This window comes from Telopea speciosissima, chromosome 1 (assembly GCF_018873765.1).
Source record: "Telopea speciosissima isolate NSW1024214 ecotype Mountain lineage chromosome 1, Tspe_v1, whole genome shotgun sequence".
Classification (NCBI taxonomy): domain Eukaryota; kingdom Viridiplantae; phylum Streptophyta; class Magnoliopsida; order Proteales; family Proteaceae; genus Telopea; species Telopea speciosissima.
In genome coordinates this window covers 27,057,314-27,084,332 of record NC_057916.1, presented here as the reverse complement: position 1 = coordinate 27,084,332, position 27,019 = coordinate 27,057,314, and the positions used below count along the sequence as shown (strand labels likewise).

The 27,019-nt window shown below is 38.4% G+C and overlaps 2 protein-coding genes across 3 annotated transcripts; one reads left to right on the top strand and one right to left on the bottom strand.

The window, feature by feature from the left end:
* The first annotated feature begins 258 nt into the window (after nt 1-258).
* LOC122649014 (metallothionein-like protein type 2) lies at nt 259-27,019 on the top strand. The gene is made up of 4 exons (XM_043842360.1): nt 259-291; nt 26,496-26,565; nt 26,676-26,759; nt 26,884-27,019. The coding sequence occupies exons 2-4, from the start codon at nt 26,501-26,503 to the stop codon at nt 26,975-26,977; spliced, it is 243 nt and encodes an 80-aa protein (XP_043698295.1). The 5' UTR covers nt 259-291; nt 26,496-26,500; the 3' UTR covers nt 26,978-27,019.
* LOC122649015 (metallothionein-like protein type 2) lies at nt 2,404-18,863 on the bottom strand. Of its 2 annotated transcripts, XM_043842362.1 has the most exons (5): nt 18,858-18,863; nt 17,857-17,860; nt 3,128-3,195; nt 2,656-2,739; nt 2,404-2,544 (listed from the first exon to the last, which is right to left on the bottom strand). In XM_043842362.1, the coding sequence occupies exons 3-5, from the start codon at nt 3,190-3,192 to the stop codon at nt 2,451-2,453; spliced, it is 243 nt and encodes an 80-aa protein (XP_043698297.1). In that variant the 5' UTR covers nt 3,193-3,195; nt 17,857-17,860; nt 18,858-18,863; the 3' UTR covers nt 2,404-2,450. The 2 variants fall into 2 exon arrangements, with proteins under 2 accessions (XP_043698297.1, XP_043698296.1); XM_043842361.1 differs by lacking the exons at nt 17,857-17,860; nt 18,858-18,863 and adding an exon at nt 9,770-9,776.

Here is a 27,019-nt window from a genome sequence, read left to right as displayed (position 1 = left end):
TTGGGAATCAAATCACAAGGATTTTATTATTCTCTTGATCCTAATAGAAGTTTGGTATTACTCCGTGGACGTAAACAATATTGTCAAATTACTATAAATCTCTTGTGGATGTGCTTGTTTTATATTCTTTGTTCGTTATTCTTGCATATACATTTTCGTATGTTATACGCACCCAAACAAGGAACAGCGTCCCATTTAGAAATTAGAACTTGATTTTTTCCTTTAATTGCCCCTTTTGTCTTTCTTTTTTTTTTTTAGTAATACCCCTATCTTTTTCTCAAAATTTGTTTAGTGTAAGGATATAACAGGATTTTAATACACATGTTAATCGGCACCTTCTTTTAATTGCTCCTTATCTTATTTCCAAAATTAAAATATTTGACATGGATATCAATTAAAAAACCCCATAATTTATTAACAAGTCCAAGGACAATGAATTGTACCGATGTGATCGTATTAATATGGTTATGACAAATCCTATTCCATATGATTATGACTTCGATCCCATGATACCAAGATAGAATTTGAATCTCAAAGGATTTGAATTTGTGTTGTATTTCCCCTTGTCATCTCTATCGACTTTGGGGTTTGCTTTATAGCAGTTTGAGAATGCACGACGTTACAGTAGATCTGTTACAGGAGATAGAGTTTGAACTCATGTAGAACTTCCTAAGTTGTAGGGATAGTTCTTATCCTTATCTACTGGAACAACCCCAACGCCTCTTGACTGGTTCAATTGGATATTCAAATTTTGAATATTTGAATATTTTGTTACAGGTATGATGATCAATCACATGCTCTTGTATAGAGTAGATGTGGTGATGACATCTACTCTATACGAATTTTTTTTCTGTTTTGTTCCCTATTTGGTACAGTGGTCCAGTTCCTCTTATGGGAAAGCGAAAATGACATTTTAACCTCCCTTAGATTGTGTTTTCGTGCAGGGGATTAGATCATCATTTCCCACCCCCTATGAGAGACTTATTGTCCGGATGGGGAAAAGTAGAAGATAATGATCCTACTCTATAGAAGGGCAATTTGTCCGAGACTTGGTTCTGGCATTAATAAATTGTCATTATCAAAAAGAAAAAAAAAATTTATACCAGAGCAATGAATTCATTAAATTGTAATGAATTCATTGAATTGTAATGATGTGATCGTATTAATAGCGTTATGACAAGTCCTATGCCATATGATTATGACATCTTGTGGGTATGATGAGCAATCACATGCTCCTGGGGTGTTTGGATCCATTCCGGTACAGTTTATCTTGTGGGTATGATGAGCAATCACATGCTCCTGGGGTGTTTGGATCCATTCCTGTACAGTTTTCAAGCAAGAAGTTTTATTATAAGCCTTGAATCTCCTATTGTTATTGTTTGTGGCAAATCAAAGAAATATACTATCTCACAACCCCCTACGCCTGGACTTAGGACTGCCTGAAATAACTGCTACAGTCTATGAAAATGCAAAAATTTGACTGCTTGAAATAATTGCTAGCCGTTCCAGGGTTTGCCCGGTTGGTTCACTTTTTTTTTTTTTTTGGTGATAAATGTGGTTCGCTATTTGCTTGGGAAATATCACAAGTTTGATCGATGATTCAAAACTCCTTAGCGAGAATTATTTGTTTTCCAAGAAATGGAGTCTATGGGTACGATATTTGTGGATCTTCCCTTTCCCTGCTTGTAGGGTCTTGATGGAGTGATAGCCGGCAATCCAGCAGTAGACTTGTGCCGCACACAGATGCTGGGCTCTCTGGAGACGTAGGACGTAGGGACTGCCGTAGGTGGATTTTTCATTTTTATTTAGTTCAGATAATGTCAATGTCGTCATAATTTCATCCATATCCAAAGTTTGCACTTCCCAATCCCCCAAATAGATGAAGGTGATGGGATATCCCACTAAATTATTGATCATATGCACATTTCAGGTTCTCTCATACGATCGTACTCACAAACTCATAAGCCGGATTCCAAATTCGTATTATTATTTGTGAGTTGTGACAAGGAAGAGACAGAGAGCAACGAGGAAGACGATCAGGGCCACCGACGACCCCCAAAGGCTGAAAAACAAGGCATGACAGCGACGATTACTGAAAATCACCCAAACCCACCCTTGTCACAGGCCTCGCAGCACAGAAAGTTTTGAATTTTGAGGCATAACAACCTCTTTCTTCAGAAGCCAAGGCATTAGAAGAAACTTATAAAATACCAGAAAGGGGTTAAGATTCGCCCATTTTCATTAACAACCTCTTTCTTTAAAATACACTAATTAAACAAAAGCAACCATGAAAGACTACTTTGTTTGGAAGCTTTTCCCAGAAAGTCTAGACTCCTAAAAAAAGCTTCTTCACACCAGACCAACGACACAACACACTGAGAACATATATTATTTTTGTTATAAAAACATCTTCTACTAAGTCATCCCTCTCCACCGATCCGATCCGATCCTCACTTGCAGGTGCAAGGATCGCAGGTGCAGTTGGCTCCGCACTTGCAGCCATCGTTCTCGGCCCCTACGCCCATCTCAGAAGCCTCGAAATACCTGTTCACAAAGATAGCAAGAACAATTAATTAACACATAATAATACTAATAGTTAAAATAATTTCTTGATAGCAATTTGGCGTGGGAAGTAGGGACTGGAACGATACATACGCTTTCTCAGGAGCCACCCCAACAATGATGGTCTCTGTGCTTGTCCTCCCTCCAGAGATAGACAAATCTGGGTACATCTTGCTCCTGCAGATCGATCACCGCAACAAACAAACAAACAAACAAACAAACAAACTTAAACATCAATTTTTAAAAGCGCCAAAATAGAGAAAGGGGAAAGGGGAAGGGGAGGGAACAAGGGTAAAGGAGAGAAGTCACACATATTGAAAAGTAAATTAAACTCAGAGATAACCCAACCCAACCCAGTTTGCTAAATATCCACATGCAACACTAAAGAATCACAAAACAGGGAAAAACCCCCCATGCGTTTGAACTTCAGAAACAGAGAATATGTGTGTTTGTGATGAAGACGATACGAAGATTTCGTCGCAAACAGAAAAGGAGGGTTGAGGTGAGAAAGGAACAACATGCAACGATGGGAGAGAAGATGAAAAAGGGCAATTGATTTTCATACCCTCCGCAGCCATTGCCGCACTTGCAGCCAGAGCCGCATCCACAGTTTCCACCGCAGCTAGACATTTTCTTTTACAGAAGATGGGGAGTCTGATTCAGAAAATAAGACGAAGAAGAAGGAAGTGGACTTCCAGATACGACTAAAACAGACTAGAAAAACGATCGAACCGACTCTGCTATGAAGGGTTTGGGTAACGTGAGACGCATTTATAGGGAGCTGAGGAGAGAGGAAACAATAGCGCATCACCATACACTTGTCAACATCTGAGGTAGCACAGTACGTCAGCATCCTGCACCCTGCACCCTTCACCCTTCACCAAGTATTCATCGCCCCTAGTGAGGCCGACCAGAGTACCCCGACCAGGCATCAAAATTTCTATAAACCAATAATTGGACACGGAACTTCCTCGATTCCAATTCCAAATCAGTTGCTTCTGGACGAGCTTCTCTGCAAGACTAAAGAACAAATAAGATACGAGAGGAGCAAAGCCGACGTGGAGACTCTCGGATGCTTAAATTGGGGATCCAGATCTTCTATTGTCGGGACACAGCAAGATGGAGAATGATCGCCTTACCCCTGTCCGAGCATCTTGCCCAAGCAAGGGTAAGGTAGTCATTCACCATCTCACTGTGTCTCAATAGCATGGTTCTACCGGACAATTCATCGCTAGAGGATTCAAATTGTTAAATCAGTTATTCAAGTAGTACAAAGTAGTAGAGTTATTTGCACAAGAAAGTGAAAGATTCATTGATCTCCTAAAAATTAGATTTGATTGATCTTAGGTATGAAAACTCAGGTTATGGATCTTGATGCTGTGTTTTTAAACCCATCCACTCCCAAGTCCAACCCTGTGTTAATATCGACACATTCCAAAAAAAAAAAAAAATTTATTTTTTATTTTAATAAGATGAATTTTATTTATTCCTAACATGTAAGCTCGTGACTAGAGAGTACATAACTCAACAAACCATAAATCAAAAATGGCCACACCATTGTACACATTATCGACAGAACTTTTCTTGTTAAGGAGTCAACCAAGCTATTACTCTGTTTTGGAATAAAGTTTTCTTTTCCAAAAGTTGTTCCTGTGCCCCCATGTGCTCCCAAGTAGAAAACATCATCTCATAATATATTTATATTAAATAATTATTTATGATTTTTTTGTATGACATTTTTTAGGAAAGCCTTGAGGAATTGTATAACCATTTAATAAATGGCTCCCTTTTTTTTTCATTATATAAAATCCTGTAATAACGATTTATTTGACTTTTTCGAATCTTCCTTTCCATTCGCCCCAAATTAGAGGAAACCCTAGCCCATGATTTACATTAAACTTATTCAATTTTGAATTTTTTTTTCTTTTATTTATTTATTAATTTTCTGACATTGAAATTGGAAAGGGATATATTTCATATTTTTTATTTTTTTTCTTATCCATGTGGAAAATAATGAAGATTGGGAAGTGCGAAGCATCTTTAGACACAAAAAATAAAAAGGAAAATATCATCCCCTCCTTTCTAAGTTTACCTAATATCAATCCAGTACTTAAGTTTTAAAAAATATCTATCTCTCCTTTACTGTATAAAAATCTTATCAATTGTACCTTTACTGTTAAAAAATGCCATTAAGTGATGATGTGGTATGTACAAAAATTTTTAAACTCTAAAATACCCTTAATATATTTTTATTTCAATTTTGCCCTCCCCTACTTACCCTTTTGCGTCCTGTTCTTCCATTGCCTCTTCTTCTTCTTCCGCCAGCACCACCATCATCGCCACCACCCCCTCTGCAACCCCTTTCCCCACCACTCCTCCGCAACGCCCCAGAGCAGGTTGCAATAGCTGCAACACCCATCTTCCCACAGACAATACACAGGAACAGGATCGTTTAAGAACATCTTCTCCGGCAATACAGTAAAGAAAAAGAACAGCGAGAAAGAGTTTTGAAGAACGTCAAACAAACGCAAAAATGAGCTGAAAAGTAAAGCATAAAGAAGTACACAACAGATGCCATGGATTTTTACAAAACTTGAAATATCCCTAAGATTGCAAAACGTGAATAGGGTTTTGGTTCTTCTGGTTCTCTGGTCTCGAAGACGCAAAGAGGGTTTCGATTGTTTCAAGACGAAGTGATTCAAACTTTCGATTGAACAGGGGCATAGCCACTATGGGTTTCGATTTAAAATAAAAAAGAACACCCTTCATCACAGTATCGCACACGCTCCCTGCATCACGTTCTTCGTGCTTTTGAGAGTTCTTAGTTTTTTTCTTCCAAAGGTTTTTTTTTCTGGGTTTTGCTCATCGAACCATATTCGCTCTGCCCTTTTTTTTTTTCTCTCTCTCTCTCTTTGATCTGTGTTATAAGTTGGGTTTGGTTTGATTTGTTGCGAAGGATATGCACATCGATCTCTTTGGGTTTTGGACGAAGTCGAAGTCTCGAACAGAAATCGAAGGGACTAGAAAATGTTGAGGTTGGAGATCCTGCTATTAAGCTCTTTGGGAAGACTACCCCGTTGCCGGGGAGAATCAGATTCCAGCTGAACCAGTGGAGAAATCCTCCCACCACCGCCAGCACTACCATCACCACCGAAATCCTTAGATGAAGTTAGAGAGCAGTTCCATGTTGCTTTAATACGTACTTATCAAATAACAGTATAAATTAAACGAAATAAAATCTAATTTAGTAGAAGAAACCAAATCCGAAACAATTCTTCGAAGCTAAAGATTAGGAAAATCAGATTCTGCTTTTTTTTTTTTTTACCTCTTCAGAGAGTCTATGCTTTGTTATAAACTTCTATTTCAGTATTGAGATTTGTTTCCATGGAAGGAAGTAGATGAAGGTGAAGAGTTTTCTTAACTCTTCCCGTTTTTGCTCAGTATTTGATTTTTTCTTCGATGAAAAAAAAAGGTTCGTTTTTTATTTCTTCTGTGATGAACCAAATCTCTGTTTCTATAAATTTCAGTTCGTTTTATGCAATGGAGCTAATGGAATCAATGAATTACGCTGGTTGCAGATGTGCTCATTCTTAAGGAATCAAAGAATTCATCTTTCTCTGTGTCTCTCTGTTTGAAGAACTGAACGAAGAAGAAGAGACATCAAAGACGAATAGGGACGGTGGTTGGGAAAGGGTTTGCAGCCTAAGGAGAGAGGCAGATTACGGTGGTGGGGGGGAAAGGAGTTGCAGAAGGGAGATATGGGAACAGGGACGGTGGTGGAGAAAGGGGTTACGGATAGGCAGTTTTACTTTTTTTTTTTTTTGTTTTTTGTAAACAAGGATGAGGGTAATATTGTCTTTTCATATATTTTTTAACAAAATTAGTCAATTAAGGTACGATTGATAGAATCATTGGAGAGGGATAGATATTTTTCAAAACTTGGGTACTGAATTGATATTAGACAAACTTAGAGGGGAGGGGATGATATTTTACTACAATAAAAAGATCATATCCCCATTTTTTTTTCCGGGTAGAATTCATATCCATTATTTGCTTTCAATGAACACCGACTCAGCATGTAGTATTTTACCCAAAAAAAAAACCTCAGCATGTAGTGGACTTCTTGTCTTTTCCTGAGATGGAGATAGAGTCAAACGGTTATTACTGGATGTTATATTACAGGGAAATGAAGTTCACTCTAACCAGGTGTAATCAAATCGTATAATTATAATCGGATGGAATGTGATGTGAACAATTTCTCATTGTTTAATCCCGTGAGTACACGTGGTCAGTAGGGTCCTGAAAATGAATAGTGGACCAGAAGGTTGGGAAAGATGGCCTAGAGTGGCCCCGTCCGTGGGATTCGGGGGACATGGGATCAAGATCTAGGAAGGATATCGATCTGCTGTAGCGCGACCTAAGTAAGTCCAAAAGTAGGAAATCAAGATTCTGAAGGGGTATCCCTGTAAAATCAGCAAGGCGACTAGGATATGTGGAAAAGCTATAAATAGAAGGTGCTGGAATAGAGAAGGGGGCCATTCGCTCTCTCGCTCCCACTCTCTTGATTATGTTAGAACTAGATCTCATTTTCCCTGTTCCTCACCTTTACCGTTGTAACCTGGTTCAAACCAGTGACATTGTAATCAATCGAGATCTCTTGATCTCCTACTTGTGAATAGAAGTGTTATCAAAGGATTCCTGCAATTTTCTTTGCATAACAGAATGTAACGCATCTCAATCGTTTGATCCACTGCCATTGCATCACCCTTCTCTATACAATTTGTCAATGATAGCAACTAATGAACATTGCTTCTTTTATATAGATGGGGAGTAAAGACTAACACGAAAACAGGGTACAATTGAATCTCTCCCATAATAAGATCTAACTGTAAATAAGCTCACTCAGTACTTTACACTTTAAGGCGCTTAATTGGAACTCATTATCCATTAAGGAAACCACCCGTACTAGGCTCCATCCAATCAGACCAGTCATTCAACATCCATCCACTTATTTAAATCTCTGTAATAACTAGATGTTAGCTCATACATGTTGAAAACATTATTTTCCTTAGTTGGGTAGCAGAAAGTCATTGTTCCAACCTTGGATTAGGTAAAGTGTCAACTCTAATATTTTCTAAATTAGAAAAAGAAATCAAAGTCCTCGGACTTCGGGCTGCAAGGGATCATTCACCCCTGCCCTGAGCGCCTTGCCCGAATGGGGGTAAAGAGATCATTCACCGCCTTGCTATGTCTTGGCAATAGGGTCCTGCCGGACAGCTCGGCTGTAGAGGATCAGGGTCTATTTATCAAAGTCAGATAAAATTTCATTAAAATCCCCTATAGCAACAAAAGAATCATGAGGCAGTTTGAAATAAGTAGACAAAGATTCCCAACAATGAACACAAAGAGAGGATTGAGAAGGGTATTACCGGATATGATGCCATTGGGTTGCCACAAATCACTCCCTTCATTATTTGTAATATTTTCCATATCTGTACAGATCAGTGTTAGGTAGGATAGCATCAGTTTTGATTCTTTCCTTATATTATGGAGACAATTTCTCCATTGTAGCTAGTATATATTTACACCTTTCCCTCAATACAATACACAACGGATCAATTCAAACATATCTTGAACACTTTCTTTACATGGTATCAGCCTAAAACAATGATTCTGGTTCTCCTACTATCCTCTTTTCTCATCTCTAATGGCCACCCCACCTGCAATTTCCGATCCTACTTCTCCATTCTTCCTCCACAACTTAGACCATCCAGGCACTCCTTTGGTTACTCAGCTTCTAAACGGAGATGACTTCCCCACCTGGAGCCGAGCCATTACTATGGCCCTCCAAGCCAAGAACAAGATTGGATTTGTGGACGGAACTCTTCCCAAACCTGCTACTGGATCTGCAACCAGTGCCGCTTGGGACCGATGCAACTCCATGGTTACTTCATGGCTCATCCATTCCACCATGCCCTCCATTGCAAATAGCCTCCTCTGGATTACCACTGCTAGTGCAATCTGGAAGGAGCTCCATGACAGATTTTCTCAAAAAAATGCACCCAGATTGTTTGAAATTTGACGCTCCATCTCCAACCATTACCAAAGCACCGATTCCATCGCCACCTTTTACACCACCTTGAAGGCGTATTGTGATGAACTTGCATCATACAGACCACTGCCGGCATGCACCTGTGGCGCTATGGCCACACTTCAAAGCTATATAGACACTGATGCCCTCATGGATTTTCTCCAAGGCCTTAATGAATCTTTTTTTGCTGTGAGGAGTCAGATTCTCCTTATGGACCCTCTCCCTACCATGCCAAAGGCTTACTCTCTTCTGCTGCAAGAGGAGCGTCAGCGCTCGCTGCATACTACGCGCACAACCCCACCTGATCAGATTGCTTTGGCATCTCAGCATAATGCAACTCGATCTGAATCTAAAGGATCCACTCATCCACGTTACCACTGCACCCATTGTAACATGGATGGACATTCCAACTCCAGATGTTTTAAGCTTCACGGCTACCCACCGAACTGGACACCACGTTCCAGCGATGGAAGCAAGGGCAAAGCACGCCAAACTCAAAACATTGCAGCTTCACGCCCCCTGTTGCGAATGCTTCACAGACTGAAGATTCAGCATTCCCTAACTCAGCTTTCACAACCATCTCGGCTGAGCAAATGCAGCAGCTTCTTTCTTTGCTGCCCAATGGTAATCCCCACCCTCTTGCCAACATCTCAGGTAATACCACCATCCCATCTCCTTGTCTTTGGATTATAGACACAGGCGCTACAGACCACATGGTCTCTGATATCCGTCTATTTTCCACCTCCAAGCCTTCCACGACACCTTCATCAATTCGATTACCTAATGGCACAAGTGCCCCGGTTACTCATATTGGCACTGTGCCTATACTTTCCCATGTTTTTTTAACTGATGTGTTATTTGTCCCTTCATTTCGCTTTAATCTATTATCCATGAGTTGTCTCACGGCTCAAACTAATTGTACTCTTACCTTTCATCCCAATTGCTGTTTTTTTCAGGACCGACGGACGAAGACGATTTTTGCGAAGGGTGAAAAAATAGGTGGTCTCTACTACTTGGCCTCATCCACTCCCATAGCTTTGGCCATCACATCCCCCCCCCTCCATTTGATTTATGGCACTGGCGCCTAGGCCACTGTTCTCCATCTCTTATGCCAACCTTAAGCAAATTAAACAATAATGTTTCTTTTTCAAATAAGGGTGTTTGCACTATTTGTCCTATTGCGAAACAAACAAGGCTTCCCTTCCCCTCTAGCATTATCTCAACTACAAATTGTTTTGATTTAATCCATACCGATGTATGGGGACCTTATCATACCCCCTCTCTATCTGGGGCGCGCTATTTTCTGACCATTGTGGATGATTATTCGCGCTCTACATGGGTCTGTCTAATGAACCACAAATCCGAAACTTCACCTTTAATTCGTAATTTTTTTACAACCATAAAAACCCAGTTCAATGTCACCATTCGTCAAATTCGGACCGATAATGCTAGAGAATTTTTTAATAATGATACATTCCATTTTTTCCAAAATCTAGGAGTTCTGCAACAGTCTAGCTGTGTTTCCACCCCCACAACAAAATGGTGTTGTGGAGCGTAAACACCGCCACCTCCTAAACGTGTCCAGAGCTCTTCGATTTCAAGCCAATTTACCCCTCATATTTTGGGGGGATTGTGTCCTTACTGCTTGTTATTTAATCAATAGTTTACCAACCCGAGTTCTTCATGGCAAATCACCACATGAAATGTTATTTCACAAAACCCCCCAACCTATCCCATATCAGAGTTTTTGGATGCCTTTGTTTTGCATGCAACACAAATTTGATCAAAGAGCTTTACCTAGCATATTTATTGGTTATCCACATGGCCAAAAAGGATACAAAATTTATGACCTCTCCACCCATGTTACCTACGTCTCTTGCGACGTTGTCTTTCATGAAACAACTTTTCCATATCAACAGACTACCCAACCCAACACCCCAAATCACCACGTCTTACCCTTACCTACCCCTGATTTAGAAGATCCACCTTCACAAACACCTCCACCCAATGACAATGACTCACCAACACCAATTTCTCCCCCCCCCTCAGCCACCACCCTCTCAACGACCACCCCGCATCACCAAACCGCCTGCTTACCTCCAAGATTATCACCTATCTCTCGCCCAAGCAAGTTGTTCTTCGCTCGTTGGCCCAGGTACATCTCATCCACTATCTCATTTCTTAGGTTATCATTGTTTCTCACCTAAGCACATGTCATTTCTCACTGCTCTAACATCTTCCACTGCGCCTCACAGTTTCACCGAGGCAATGAAGCATTTCGAATGGCGAGAAGCAATGCACAATGAGATAGTTGCGCTCACCAACAATAACACATGGACCTTGGTTCCTTTACCCCTGGAAAGAAAGCCATTGGGTGTAAATGGGTCTACAAGATCAAGAGACAGGCGAATGGCTTTGTCGAACGTTACAAAGCCTGTCTTGTTGCTAAGGGATATTCGTAGATTGAGGGTGTAGATTATCATGATACATATGCTCCAGTGGCCAAACTTGTCACAGTCCGTGTTCTACTCACCATTGCCGTTGCTAAAAATTGGTCCCTACACCAATTGAACGTCAATAATGCATTCTTACATGGGGATCTTTCAGAAGATGTATATATGCAGCCACCTCCAGGTTTTTGTCGTAAGGGGTAGTCCACTGTTTGCAAACTACAACGCTCTATTTATGGTCTTAAACAGGCGTCGCGTAATTGTTTTGCAAAATTATCCACTGCTCTATTGAGTTTCGGATTTTCACAATCACAGGCTGATCACTCACTTTTTGCTTTGAAGCATCATTCCGACTCAGTATACATACTAGTCTACATCGATGACATCATCGTCACTGGCTCTGACAAAGTTTTACTTAAAGACATCAAAAGCAAAATTTGTAAACACTTCCACACCAAGGACATTGGGCTACTAAAATATTTTCTGGGCATCGGGGTTGCACGCTCAAAGCAAGGGCTCTATCTATGCCAAAGAAAGTATACTTTGGACATCCTTAATGACAGTGGGCTCACTGGTGCTAGACCAGCCGAATTTCCTATGGAGCAGAACCTCAAACTTTCAGACTCTACTGGTACTGTTCTCACTGATCCCACACCTTATCGCCGGTTAGTTGGTCGCTTAATCTACCTTACTGTTACAAGGCCTGACATCGTACATACGGTCAACATATTAAGCCAATTTATGCACCAACCTAGACAACCCCATCTCGAGGCGGCACATTGTTTACTTCAATACTTGAAAGGCACCCCTGGCCAAGGACTTTTCCTTCATCGCCACAATAACCTGCAGCTGCAAGCATTTTGTGACTCTGATTGGGCCAGTTGCCCGATGACTAGACGATCAACGACAGGTTATTGCATTCTCCTTGGATCTAATCCTATATCTTGGAAGACAAAGAAACAGGCCACCGTATCTCGATCCTCTGCAGAAGCCGAATACCGTGTCATGGCCATGGCCACTTGTGAAATCAAATGGCTCTCATATCTCTTACAAGACCTTGGATTACAACCACCACAAGCGGTTCCCTTATATTGTGACAACTAGGTTGCTCTTCACATCGCAGCCAACCCAGTCTACCACGAACGCACCAAGCACATAGAGATAGACTGTCATGTCGTTTGTGAACAAATAGCTCAAGGCCTGATTTGCACTACAAAAATTGCCTCCACCGACCAACTAGCAGATTTATTCACCAAGTCACTTGGTCGGGCCACTTTCTTGCATCTCACGTCCAAGCTGGGCATTCAGAATCTTCATGCTCCATCTTGAGGGGGAGTATTACCGGATATGATGCCATTGGGTTGCCACAAATCACTCTCTTCATTATTTGTAATATTTTCCATATCCAGTGTTAGGTAGGATAGCATCAGTTTTGATTCTTTCCTTATATTATGGAGACAATTTCTCCATTGTAGCTAGTATATATTTACACCTTTCCCTCAATACAATACACAACGGATCAATTCAAACATATCTTGAACACTTTCTTTACAAAGGGGCATATAAACAAACTGCACATCATACTCTCGTACCACATCATCCAAGAAATTAAAAAAAAAAAAAACCACAAAATATGCCAAAATATCCACTTTCAAAACCTTGATATTGGCTGACACCTACACCGTACCCACATATGATATTGGCTAGCACCAACACCCACATGCCACCCTGATCTAAACCTTTAGCTCTCTCTTAGCGAAACCCACGGAATTATACTGGCCAAAGGATTGAAGGAAATAAAACTCCTCATAACTTCTACAATAAAACTCCTCATAACTTCTACATTTAGTTTCCTATTAAAACAAGATATTGGGCTTATCATTTTTTTTGGTAAAACATTTAGTTTCACATAAAAACTCATGTCGTTTATTTGAATAGAACTACTTTTTACCAAAAAAACAAAAAACTCATTTTGTGTCTATCTCTTTGTTCCTCGTATGAAATGATTTTACTATCATTTTTTTTTATAATAAATGATCTTACTATTATCAATATCGTTTTATTACACTTCATTACTGTACTCTTCTATACCGCTTGCTCACAAAATTCTCTCTCAATTAGTCAAATATGGTTTTATTATGAAGAAATAACTTTAGAAAATAGAAGCAGACAACAAGCGAGGAAGATGAAAGAGAAGTTAAAAACCCACATGGAAGGATCGTGTGTCTTTCTAAGGTCCAATCATCAAAAGTGTTTACCAAAAAAAAAATCATCAAAAGTGACTCCTCCACCAAAAGGACCCCAACGAAGGACGAAAGCCACTCAAAACCTGGGACCACCATCACCCAAAGCCAAAATGAGTACTATTACTTTAGCCATGTGGGTGGTGGCACCGGTGGCTTCCTTCCCGTCCGTCAATCTAAAATACAAACTATTAAATATTCCACTGCTCTTTACCTCTCAATGTCTTCTAAATGTTTGTTCCTTTGTTTGGAGCCATTGAGAGTTGCAAAGAGAATCATGTTTTGTGGGGCTCTCTCTCTCTCTCTCTCTCTCTGTTGAAAGCACTATTTAGGCTTTGAAGCAAATCAACTTTTCTTTCTTTCTTTTCATTGAATAGATTGACTGGTGAGTAGGAAAAGAAAATATCTATGTGACGAGGAAAGGAGAGATGACAAAATCCATCCTTTTTCTCTTTGGGAATAGTCTCAATGTAATCATCTCTGGTACACTGAGAGGGTAACCATCACATTGAAAAAAGAAGAGAGCAATTATAAATATGGGAGACGGTTCCCTGCAACACCATGAGAGATTTTCGCCTTTTTATGGGGGTACCGGCGATCATTTCATGTGGCCCTATGTTTAAGTGTAGGAATCATTCACTATACATGATCGAGTAACAGTCTTTTTCCTATATTTATATATGGGAGAGGGATAGGGATGTGAATGGTATACCATATGTTAGCATCTTATATGTCTATCTCTCCCTCTCTCTCTCTCTCTCTTCCACCCTTTGAAATGATCCTTTTACCCCTCAAAGAGATGAAGAGAGAGATAGACACATATGGTGCTAACATACGATATAGATTTTGGTTTTGGGTTAACTTATTGGAATAAAAAAAAAAAAACCCCATTTTTCGATGTGATATTTGTCACTATCCTTGTACTATACAATAATCTGATATTTAATTTAGAAAAAAAATTAACAGGATAATCTGATTTTAGTTGGTTGACACTTGAGAGAGGGAAAGTTTGGGTTCTAGAATGCAACAATACTATAAACTTTCTCCAAATGATTTGGGCAAACGATAATGAATCGTGTGGTCCTTACACCAGCGCACGGCCAATGAAAATGCACACTCTGCTTTTATGTCGGGTGCGGAAATCATATCGTCTAGGTAGTATTCTTTTTCTTAAATTATTGATTATACTTTTTCTTTTATTGTGCTTGCAGCTAGTACTATTATTACAGCGAAGCAAATTGTACATAAATTGGTACTATCTTTTTTTGGGTAACTATAAATTGGAACTATCAGTTTCACAATTATTGTACTATCATAGCAAATTACCCAATTCCCGTGTGTCCACATGAAAATTACATATGAGAGAAAGGATTACCTACGCTGCCAATTGGGGAGGAATCTACACGCTACATTAATGATTGTTTTAAAAAATATTATTTATATAGGATTCATATATTCAGATGAGAAAAAAAAATTCTGTTTGGTCATGTGGTTCCTACGCCCAAACATATGAACACAAAATACCGTTCTATCCCTATAAAATAAAATATCTCATATATATTGATGCCCCTTTGTGCACTCTCATTGACCACGTGTTGATGTGAGGACCATGCAATCTGGCAGCGATCTCTTACCCCACTCCCCCCCCCCCCCCCCCAAAAAAAATAAATCATGTTTGAAGAAAACTTCACTTTGACATTGTGGTGAAGTTTTTTCCTAGATTTATGGCTCAATGATTCTTTATAGGGATTTGGGTTGTTTTCATCTTTGGCTATTGTTTTGCCATTATTAATACGCGCTCCATGTAACCTAGCACTTGGGTTGGGTGGAGTAAAGGTTCGTGCTAGCTGATCTACGATGAAAGAAGAAAGGGTGCTCCATGATCAACTCACAAATCTATTACTAAGACATGTTAACATGCTTTGATACGGGAGCGCATTTTCTTGCTAGGCGTGACTGGCATGAAAAGCTCTCGTTCGCACTTTGAGCCTATCGAACGTCTATTCCTATCAATGCAACGCCCTTTTCATTAGTTATGGAATAGAGGCTAGGGAGGAAAAAAGGACAATACCCCCAGACATAAAAGCACATGAAATTACCGCACCACACCCACGAAATAAAAAATTCCATCTATGTTGATGTCTCTGTGAACACTTTCATTGGTCCTTGTGTTGGTGCAAGGACACTAAGTGATCAGGTAGTTGCCCCCCCCCCCCCCCACAAAAAAAAAAAGAAATCATGTGAGAAGAAAACATCATTTTGACAATGTGGGAAAGTTTTTCAGAAATGGACTTCCTCCTGCCATGGCGGGAGCTAGAGGGTCCAGTCCCGCAAAACGACAGCAAAAATAGGGGAGGACTGGTCATTTCACAGGTGGGTCCCACTTGGATCCCACCTTTGAAATGACCAACCCCCCTGTATTTGGGGTGTTTTTCGACCGCTAGACTCTCCAGCTCCCGCCACGGCTGGAGGAGAGCCAGATCCAAGATTTTCCTAGATTTATAGCCAAGTGGTTCCTTTTAAGGATTTGAGCTGTCTTCATTTTTGGTTATTGTCTTGCCCTTACTAACAAGGAAAGAGGGTAATGCCCATTATTTTCACCTCCTTTAGTGAAGGAAATGAATCTTTCCACAGTATATTTCTCTCTCAAAAGGGCGCTGGTTCTTTATTATTTTATTTCTCCAATTCTAATGATGTGGACTCCATGTAAATGATACTATTCTCTGCACCATCATTGGTGTGGCGTGCAAATCCCTTCCCAAACTAACCTTTTGAGGAACCCTCCCTCTCCCAAAAATTACTAAATAATATATATTTATACATGTTTTTTATCCATATATTTTTGGGGCAATAAAAATAGTGCTTTTTTTTCTTTTTTTCTTACTTGCAAATATAAAATAGGGAAAAAGAAGCATATCCAGCCAGAGTGCAAATTCTAGCATACATCCTCTCATATAATGAACGATGTGGTTCACACTGACACACTCTCTCCTATTCTAACTATGTGGACCCATCACAATCCCATGTAGATGATACCCATTTTTTACTCTCATTAATGTATAGTAAAGATTCCTTCTTACATTGGCAGCATGGAAAACCCTCTCCCTATAAAATAAATCTCTAACCGTCTGACTCTATCACTACATTTCCTTTTCCCGGCCAATATGTAATAACCGTCATTGTCTCGTTCGCCATCTCAGGCAATGACAAGAAGTCACTACATGCATATATAGTCGTTTTTCATTGAAAGTTAATAATGGATGGAATCATAATAAGGCCCTTCTAATGAAGCTTGGGTGGCATGTGATTTTCGAACCCAATTCCCTATGGGCGCGAGTTCTGCGTGCTAAATATTTCCCTAAACTTTCTTTCTTTGATTCTTGTACCAGTTTAAAAAGGGGTTCTAGGATTTAGAATAGCATTACTAGAATTATGTTAGGGTTAGGGTTTTAAGCACAAGGTTGCTTAAAGCATTACACCCTGAGTATCTAGTTTGGAATACCCAGACTGCTGCCTCCAGCTAGTATATATAGGAAAACTAGGGTTTAGGTCAGATGGGCTAGTTACTAGATTGCCCCTCACAGCCTGGGCAAAAATACAAATAGGATTATATTAGAACATATGAAGTGATATTACATAAATACCCTTACAATCTCCTCATATGTTCTACATATATCTATTACACATGTATAGGAACCATTGTTCAATCAGTAATTGAATCAATATAAATTGAATATCAATAATCCAATAAATCAAATAAGAAATAAGTAAACTTCAAGAAATAAAACTAGGGTTTTAGATCAAAATTAAACCCAACAATAAATCCGAAGTTCCACATGCAAGTGGCTAAACCAAAAGAAATAATCAAAAGGAAAAGTCCTTGCAATCCATGTGACTTTACTCATCAAGTAAGTCATCCTCATCGAGATCCAGATTCAACCATTCTCCTCCATCTTCGCCATTCTCTGTAATTTGTCAAATATGAATTTCATAAGATATTATGAATTCAATCATTTGCACAATAGTATCTAGTTCAACAATAAGAACTTAGTACATTTCATATATAACTGAAGGTAAATCAAAAAACAATAAGCATCATCATCAAGTTTCTTTACAAGAACTCGATCCTATATAGTCTCTATCATAAGGACCATACCATGTTTTCATTTGGAATACTGTGTTCGTCATATCAGTCATAGATTTATGTTGTATCATCAAATTTGGAATGGTACACCATACTATGAAAGACATGTCATCAAATTTGGAATGACATAAAGACTAGCACAATATCATTGAAACATATCAGACATTTTTCATATTCCTTTGTGGAATAACAAAGTAAGGAGACTTCACATGAAAATTTGCTACACCATCAAGTTTGGAATGGTTTCACAAACCCCCATACTTAGTAACCTAACTAAGTTATCTGAAACATGTAAACTATCCCGAATGCTTACCAAGGCTAGATGAGATTCGAATAATTCAAACTAATATTGGGTTAGGTTAAGACCTGACTAAATGGTCTTTAACCCCATCTCCCCTGTAGTTTTGAATGTTCAATTTTTGTTCAATCCCTTTGTAAGGGCATCTGCCGTATTATCCTTCGATCTCACATCAATCAAAGTGATAATCCCTTGTTCTGTTCTATAATTCAGCATGGCCTGTTTCAGCCTGATGTGTCTCCTCTTACCATTAAAGAGTGAGTTATTCACAATGGTCTTTGTTGCTTGATTATCACAGAATATAGATATAAATTTTAACTTAAAACTCCTCAATGGAATATCCATGATCAGATCCTTTATCCACTCTGCTTCATCTCCCGCAAAAGCTAGAGCATAAAGTTTCGATTCCATAGATGATAGAGCAATACTAGTCTGTCTTTTGGATTTTCATGCTACAGCTGCTCCTCCTAGTGTAAATACATAACCACTGGTGGATCTGTTATCTCCCAAATCTGAGCACCAAGATGCATCAAAATATCCTTCCAAAGTTGGAGGATGTCCAGTATAATATAAAGCATAACTTTGAGTACCCTTAAGGTATCTCATCAGCCTCGATAGGGCATCCTAATGCTCTTTTCCAGGATTACTAGTGAAACGACTCAGCATGCCTACCGTAAAGGCTATGTCTGGCCTAGTGCAACTCATTGCATACATGAGACTACCAATCAGTTTAGAATAATCTAACTGATTCACGGTGTCACATGTGTTAGGTTTCAACCGTTTGTTATAGTCATAGGGTGTCTCAATTGATTTACAATCACTGTATCCCCAACTAGAAAGTAGCTTCTCAATTTAATGAGTCTAATTAAGGGTGATCCCTTGCTCACTGAAGCTTACTCTCATTCCAAGAATGGTGTCTACCACACCAAGATCTTTCATGTCGAATTCTTTAGACAAGGTTTCTTTAATGTCACTCACTACAGAGAGATCAGAACCTAGAATCAACATGTCGTCTACATACAAGCAAATAATCGCGACCTTGTTTAACTCAGACAAAAAATAAAAGCACTTATCTGAGTTGCTGGTTTGAAAACCAAGGCTCTTTACTGTCTTGTCAAACTTCTCATGCCACAATTTAGGTGTTTGTTTAAGACCATAGAGAGATTTGTTTAATTTACAAACTCTTTTTTCAGAACCTTCCATGACAAACCCTTCAGGTTGGTTCATGTAGATTTCTTCTGTTAGGTCTCCATTAAGGAAAGCCATTTTTACATCCATTTGCTGCACAACATAGTGCTCAATAGATGCTATGGCAAGAAGAATCTTTATTGTTGCCAAATGGCAGACCGGGGGAGTAGATGTCAAAATAATCTATCCCTCTCACCTGTTTATAGCCCTTAGCTATTAATCGTGCTTTATACCTGGCTATAGACCCATCCGGATTAAGTTTCTTCTTCAGTACCCACTTACACCCTATTGTCTTGGCCCCTCTAGGCAGATCAACAAGGTGCCAGGTCTCATTCTGCATTAAAGAGCTCATTTCCTCATCAATGGCTTCTTTCCATAACAGTGAGTCCCTAGATCTCATCGCTTCCTTATAGGTGGATGAATCAGCCTCTAAATGGTAGGTCACAAAATCCTCATCAAAATTCTTGGGTACTCGATCTCTAGTAGATACTCTTCTAGATTCTGATTCAAGGAGCATTGTGGGAGTAGTGTCAGAAACAATTGGTTCAGATTCCAAAGGTGATTCTGTAACCACTTCAGTCAAACCAGGCAAGGTCGGGCATTTATCTCTAAGGAATTTATCCTCAAAGAATATAGCATCCCTAGATTCTATCACCACATTGGTTGATAGATCCAAAAATCGGTCTGCAGCACTGTCTTCTACACAACCTAGATATACACAAGTGTTTGTTCTAGTTCCCACCTTAGGTCTCCTAGGGTCTTGTATCCTAACATAAACTACACAGCCCCAAACCTTAAGAGTGTCATATCTACAGGGATGATTATGCCATAGTTCATAAGGTGTAGAAGTCAGTTTTGAATGTGGTAGTCTATTTAGAATGTGATTTGCAGTCAACACTGCTTCTTCCCAATAGCAAGAGGGCATGCCAGCTATCAATAACATGGAGTTTAACATCTCTGTTAACGTCCTATTCTTTCTTTCAGCTATGCCATTTGATTGAGGTGAGTAAGCAGTAGTTTCAAGGATTATGCCTGCAGAGGCACAGAATTCCTTGAACTCTGTCAATTTGTATTCTCTTCCCCTATCACTTCTAAATCTTTTAATTTTCAAGTTCAACTGATTTTCTACCCTATTCTTGAAAATTTTAAATTTTTCAAAAGCTTCATCTTTAGATTTTAACAGGTATAAATGACAATATCTAGAAAAATCATCTATAAATGTTATCAAATACTTTCGACCTCCTCTAGTTGTGTAGCTTTTAAAGTCACAAATGTCAGAATGTATAAGTTCAAGAAGTTGAGTGCTCCTAGAAATCGGTCTGAACGGTTTTCTAGTTATTTTGGTTTGAGCACACACTTCACATCTGTTAAATCTAATTGAAGTGTCTAATGGTAAATTATGAGTTTTAGCTAGTTTGAGCATTTTCCTATAGTTCACATGTCCTAACCTACAATGTAGTATTTTGGGATCAAGTGAATTATGGTTAACCTGATTTATTGTTTCATTAGCTAAACTCAACCTAAACATACCATTCAAATTATAAGCACATCCAAAATAAAAGGAGTTAACAGACAATGTTACTCTACCACTACTAAAAATAATAGACATGCCAGCATCAAGCAAAATTTCAATGGAAATTAAATTTTTTTCAAAATCAGGAAAGATTTTAACATTTTTCAAAGTTAATATTTTACCTGATGATAGAATCAGGTTCGTTGTCCCTTGTTGAGCCACTTCCACGACGTCTCCATTTGCAACAGTGACAGTCTCTGCTACTTGAACAACATCAGTGAGCAGGTCCTTGCTATTGCAAACATAACAAGTCGCTCCAGAGTCTAACTACCAATCTGAAGATGTACTGGCAAACCCCTTACCCTTGCCAATCATGGCAACAAAGTTAGTAGGCTCAGTCTTGTCCACCAGCATGTGAACTTCCTTCTGTGGTGTGTCAGTGTTCCCTTTCTTAGGACCCCTACACTCAGATGCATAGTGACCCCACTTTCCACAGTTGCGGCACTTGCCCCTCTTTTTAAAATTAGTCTTTTAAGCCTCCAACTGTTGGGGTTCTTTCTTAGGTGGCTTGGACTGCCTAGGATATTTCTTGTGTTGTGAAACCAAATTGGCAGATGCCTGTTGTTGTTTCACCATCTCCAAGTTATTCCTGGCTCTGTTCTCATCTTCGATTCTAATGAACCATTTGAGATCATCCAGCCCCACTTGTGTTTTCTTTCTGTGCATCTCAGTTTTAAAGGAATGCCAGGTAGAGGGTAACTTAAAGATAATTGCACCCACTAAGAATGCATCAACAACGGGGATGTTTTCTTGGTTCAATTTTGTTCTCAAGTTCTCAAAGTCTGTTACTTGTGGAAGTATCTCCTTATCTTCTTGAAACTTGAAGTCCATAAATTTGTCAACCAAGTGAGTTTTTGATAGGTCCTCCTCCTTTTTGAATTGGGTTTCTAGGTTTTCCCAAATCTCTTTTGCAGACTCATATTTACTATAGGTCTTTGCCAGCCTCTCTGACAGGCAGTTCAATAGGTAGTCTTTGCAAAAATCCTCATCACTTATCCATTGGGCTTCAGTTAGGTCCGTACAATCAGAAAAAGTATTTACTACAGTGTAAAAAATATTGAGGTACTTCAATCCAAACTGAGTCTTCCTTTTCCAAGAACTGAACTCAGAGCCACTAAAACTTTCCAATTTGATCATCTCAATTGGAACAGCATGTTTGTCCATTGTTATGTGATTTGTTTACATGCCCAAGTAAAAAATTCAAATAAAAATAAATGCTTTAAGGAACAATCACACCTAATATGAAGGACCCTGGATTTAAGCGGCGGAGGAAAAGATGATGGCAGTGCAGCGGCGTCAACACTCGTAACGTACACGTTAGTACTGGCTGCTGGTAGATATTGGCCGAACCCAATAAGATTTGATAAATCAAATCAAAAGTATCTTTTTTTTTTTTTTTTCAAACACCAAACCTTTCTGCCAACGTACTATGGTTGCCTTTTATATTTTATAATGGCAATCAAATCAAAACATTGATTGCTTTGAGTTCTTCCTCTCTTATTTTTTTCAATAAACAATCAAATCAAAGTATTGAGATTCAAAGGAAGCTTTGGTTGAAGCTTACGGACAAAATACAAAAAGCTCTCGGCCAGCACAATTTCTGTAGACTTCTGTCGCACGATCGTGACAACTTCTTTTGGTTTAAAATAATCAAGAAAACTTGATTAAAAACCTGCAGATGGCTTCAAAAGTCGCAGTTGATTGGAGAGAAAAAAAAAATCACCGAAGCCTTGATCTCAAAAACAATCAATCACACCAAAATCGATTGGAGAAAAATCACCGAAGTCGAACGTGAATTCAAAAATTCAAAGCCGATCTTGATTGCAGAGAAACGAAAAATAATAATGCTTTAAGATTGTTAGGGTTAGGGTTTTAAGCACAAGGTTGCTTAAAGCATTACACCCTGAGTATCTAGTTTGGAATACCCAGACTGCTGCCTCCAGCTAGTATATATAGGAAAACTAGGGTTTAGGTCAGATGGGCTAATTACTAGATTGGCCCTCACAGCCTGGGCAAAAACACAAGTAGGATTATATTAGAACATATGAAGTGATATTACATAAATACCCTTACAAATTATTCCTCCCCTGGAAACACTGGTTTTGAAGAGAGTGGGAAATGGTTCATCCACTTTTTTCTGGACTGATCGATGGCTAACATCTCAGCCTTTAAGTTTACTTTATTCTTCTTTTGCTTCCCCAATCACCCATGAAAAAGGGAGATCTATTGCTGAGGTCATTTCTACAAATTCGGAGTTTCATACTCATGTTTTATCTAAATTCCCCACCTCAATCTCATCCCAATTAATTATTGTTACTTTTAATAGTTCTGATGATTTTTGGGTTTTCACCCCATCCAAAAATGGGAGGTTTAAAACCAAAATCGCAGCCAGATCTGTGTCAACTAAGTCACTTTTTTCTTTGAATTTATTGCCCGATTGGTGGAATTTTTTTTGGAAGCTAAAAATTCTTTCCAAATTTAAATCCTTTTTCTGGCGTTTGCTAAATGCAGGTCTCCCCGTCAAGGCAACTATTTCCAACTCGATCCAGATCGACCCTACCTATGGTTTTTGTGGAAATTGTGCTGAATCCGTTTGGCACCTTTTCCTATCTTGTGATTGAGTCAAACATATTTAGGCGGCTGGCCCGTTGGGACTAAGGACTGAATTCCTCTCTTTCGCTTCTTTCATTGATTTGTGCTCTAGTCTATTCTCTACTGTTTTAAATAAAAAGTCCAGATCTTGATTTTTTTCGGTGTTTATAATTACTTGTTATTATATTTGGACTGCAAGAAACAATGTTTTTATGAAGGGTTCACATCCAAATGCTTTATGGGTTCTTAAACAGGTGGAACACTGGATTAGGGAACTCCAGCTTTCACCTCTCCCTTCTTTGTCCTCCCCCTCCCCTATTTCTTCCCACTGTGTAACCCAGGCTACCATTGCACAATAAGCTATTGTCTGTTACCCTTTTATACCTATTCTCAAGCATCCTATTTTGTTCTGTGCAGGTTTCCAGGACCCAGGATTAAGTCGTGCGGGCTGGTTGAATATCTTTTTGTTAAATGGCAGAATTATAGCTTTAACTACAGGTTTCACTAATGTTTCTTTACCTATGGAGATTGACCTTTACAGTATCAAGGCAGGACTTACTAAAGCTTTTGAATCTGGGTTGGAGATTAAAGAAATATGGTGTTCTAATCAAATGGTCACTGATGTTCTTCCCTCTCCAACTCATTCCCCTTGGCCGTGGCACCTAATTAAAGACTTGCTACATATCAACTACTCTGGTCCTAACATTACTTATAAATCTATAGTGGATCACTTTTGCTTAACAATAGCGCTAAATCTGGCCAAATATGGCCAGTCAAGGAACAATGTATCTTTCACTTTTGCTTAATATACTTTCTTTTTCTCATAAAAAAATAATAATAGTAATAATGGATGGAATCTTTTTATTTTATTCAATTAAGGGATGCTTTCAGTGTCACTCTCATTATCTCGATTTTCCTCACAAAAAAGATAATATATCAGAAAAATACAAATATAAAATATATACATTTTCAAGTCAGAAATTTAATTAAGTAAACAAAATAAAGAAAATCAAATTCCAGAAGCTTCTAAACTTGTCATATATGAACCAATAATGTAGGTTTTTGGATTTGTCACATGTTAAATTTTAGAGTCAAAATTAATGACATATCCCCTAGGCAAAAACTTTATTTTGTTATTTGGTTAATCGACGGAAATGGTAGGTTTATAACCTTAGTTTTCGCATAAGAATTGCTTCCTTTGGGTTTAGATTGACCATAAATGCACTTGGATCATTAGTTTTTGACTATTTCTTTTCTTCTGTCATTTAAATAGAAGATTATGTGAAGGACAGCTCACATGTTTAGAACTTGTAACTTTCTTTTGATTGTCTTTGACTTATTCTTAAGAGTGCTTTAAACCAAGGTTAAAAATGAATTTTTAAATTAATTTAAAATTAATTTATTATTATATCATTAGCAAAAACTGCCATTGTCTCTGTATATTTTTTTAATACACAAGTGAAATGATGGGATTTGTCTTAATTGAACAAATAAAGTGTGTTATACTAAAGAGACAAAAAGTAAAATTCCAATTATTTGACACCTTAAGGGGTATTGTTAAATAAAAAAATCAACGAAACTTAACCAAAACAGTAAAAGTCACAAGGGTTTTTTAATCAAAATCTCTAAAAAATAGGTGTTAAATGAGAAAATTGTTTTACATAGAAAATCAAAGAAACTTAAGTAGAATAGTAAAATGTACCAGGTTTTTTAATAAATAAAAACTCTAAAAAATTAAAGATATATGAAATATTTACTTAGTATTCGTATAGATCGATTTCGATCCAATTAGAGTTGGAATTGATGAAGTTCTGTGTCCAATTATTTTTTGATGAAAGTGTAATCACACAAACCACACACCAATCCCAAAAGGTTAACCGACTTTTAGGTTCTGTGTCCAATTATGGGTTTTTAAAAACCTAGATGTTGGTTAGAGATCTAAATGGATTGAATACAAATAGGATACTGATCAGATGTGATCGGATCTGAATATTTCTTAACCAAATATGGATATCCGTAAATGGATACAAATGCGAATTGAATTCAGATTTTCAACTATCCATTTACATCTTTAATTTGTGTAATTTAGATTTTCTTTCTCCTTGTAAATATGATTCGTTCTTAATCCATGTCTCTCAATTGTCTTTAACTCTTTTTCTTATTTTTTTCAAAACCTGTCAAATCTTTAAGAACTCTCATGATCATTAATTATTTATTTTTTCAATATTTATTGACATCTATTCGAATGAGATTTTTTCTGAATTATCTGACTTCGGATGCGGATACCCATGGATACGAATTGAATTCGGTTTCGACTATCCGTTTACATCGTTGCTTGTATGGGTGTCAAACGGTGCGGTTTTGATTATACGTTGTGATTCTGGTTCGGTGCACATTTTGCAAGGTAGAAATCAAAATCGCACCGGATAAGAATCACCCAAAATCATAATCGTTTTATGTACGATGTGGTTTTAGCGGTTTCTATTCAGTTTTCGTTTTCCAGTTTGCATGCGGTTTGTAATACTGATTTCACCTTTGTATCATTTCATTTTATTTTTCATAACCTTGTTATGTGAGAGAAATTATATTGTTTCATACATATCTAATTTTAGGCAAAGTTCACTTAGACATGCTAGTTGCAATGATAATTTTAAATGATTACTCAAAACTGCAAAGTACCGCCAGGAAAACCAACCTAAGAACATCACTAATCCATACCCCACTCAAGTCATTAACAAAGCCCACTCAGACATGCTTGTACTAAAACCTTTCATCCCTTTATAAATTTGACACTCAAATTGAAATTCAAAAAAATCCTAGTAACGAGTCCTAATATTTTAGAATGTTTAACCTCATCCTTAAACAAATAAGAAACGTTTTTCTACCCGATTGCTATTCGATTAATCGACGATTTATCGATTTTGAATCAAATCGAACCGATAATAGAACTTATAAAATCAAAATCACGTTGTTTTTATACAATGCAGTTCGGTTCGATCGTAAACGATCGAATTTCGATTCTGACAATCGATTTCGGTTACACTTTGACACCCTTTCTTGCTTGGCCGGGCAAGGGTGTTTGTGCCACATTCTCCGAATACAATACGTCGCCATTTGGACCTTTTTTGGGACGGATGCGTATGAATTTATGGTTCGCCTCAGATGTTGACAAGTGTATGGTGGATAATATCGGTTTCTCTCTCCCCAACTCCCTTTAAATAAGAGTCCAAGTTCCCCAAACCATTCATAGCAGAGTCGGTTCAAGCGTTTTCTAAAGTTTTATTTATTGTTATCCATTTCCTCCATCTCAATCTCTTTCTTCTTAATCTGTCTTTCTCCTTCTACTTCTGTAAAAGAAAATGTCTTGCTGCGGAGGAAACTGTGGATGCGGTTCTGGCTGCAAGTGCGGCAGTGGCTGCGGAGGGTATGAAATCAATTCCTCTTTTCATCTTCCCAGAAATCTATTTTGGGGTTTTTAAAAATTGATATTTAAGTTTGTTTGTTTGTGTGTTTGTTGCGGTGATCGATCTGCAGGTGCAAGATGTACCCAGATTTGTCTATCTCTGGAGAGAGGACAAGCACAGAGACCATCATTGTTGGGGTCGCTCCTGAGAAAGCGTATGTATCGTTCCAGTCCCTACTTCCCACGCCAAATTGAAAAATTCCCTTCAATTTTCTATCAAGAAATTATTTTTACTATTATTATGTGTTAATTAATTGTTCTTGCTATCCTTGTGAACAGGTATTTCGAGACTTCCGAGATGGGCGTAGGGGCCGAGAACGGTGGCTGCAAGTGCGGAGCCAACTGCACCTGCGATCCTTGCACCTGCAAGTGAGGGTCGGATCGCAGAGGGATGACTTAGTAGAAGATGTTTTTA

Coding starts and splice junctions, on each gene's coding strand:
- LOC122649015 (XM_043842362.1), bottom strand. CDS start 3,192: ATGTCTAGCTGCGGTGGAAACTGTGGATGCGGCTCTGGCTGCAAGTGC. Junction 2,740..3,127: donor TGCGGCAATGGCTGCGGAGG/GTATGAAAATCA, acceptor ATCGATCTGCAG/GAGCAAGATGTACCCAGATT. Junction 2,545..2,655: donor GGGGTGGCTCCTGAGAAAGC/GTATGTATCGTT, acceptor CTTTGTGAACAG/GTATTTCGAGGCTTCTGAGA.
- LOC122649014 (XM_043842360.1), top strand. CDS start 26,501: ATGTCTTGCTGCGGAGGAAACTGTGGATGCGGTTCTGGCTGCAAGTGC. Junction 26,566..26,675: donor TGCGGCAGTGGCTGCGGAGG/GTATGAAATCAA, acceptor ATCGATCTGCAG/GTGCAAGATGTACCCAGATT. Junction 26,760..26,883: donor GGGGTCGCTCCTGAGAAAGC/GTATGTATCGTT, acceptor CCTTGTGAACAG/GTATTTCGAGACTTCCGAGA.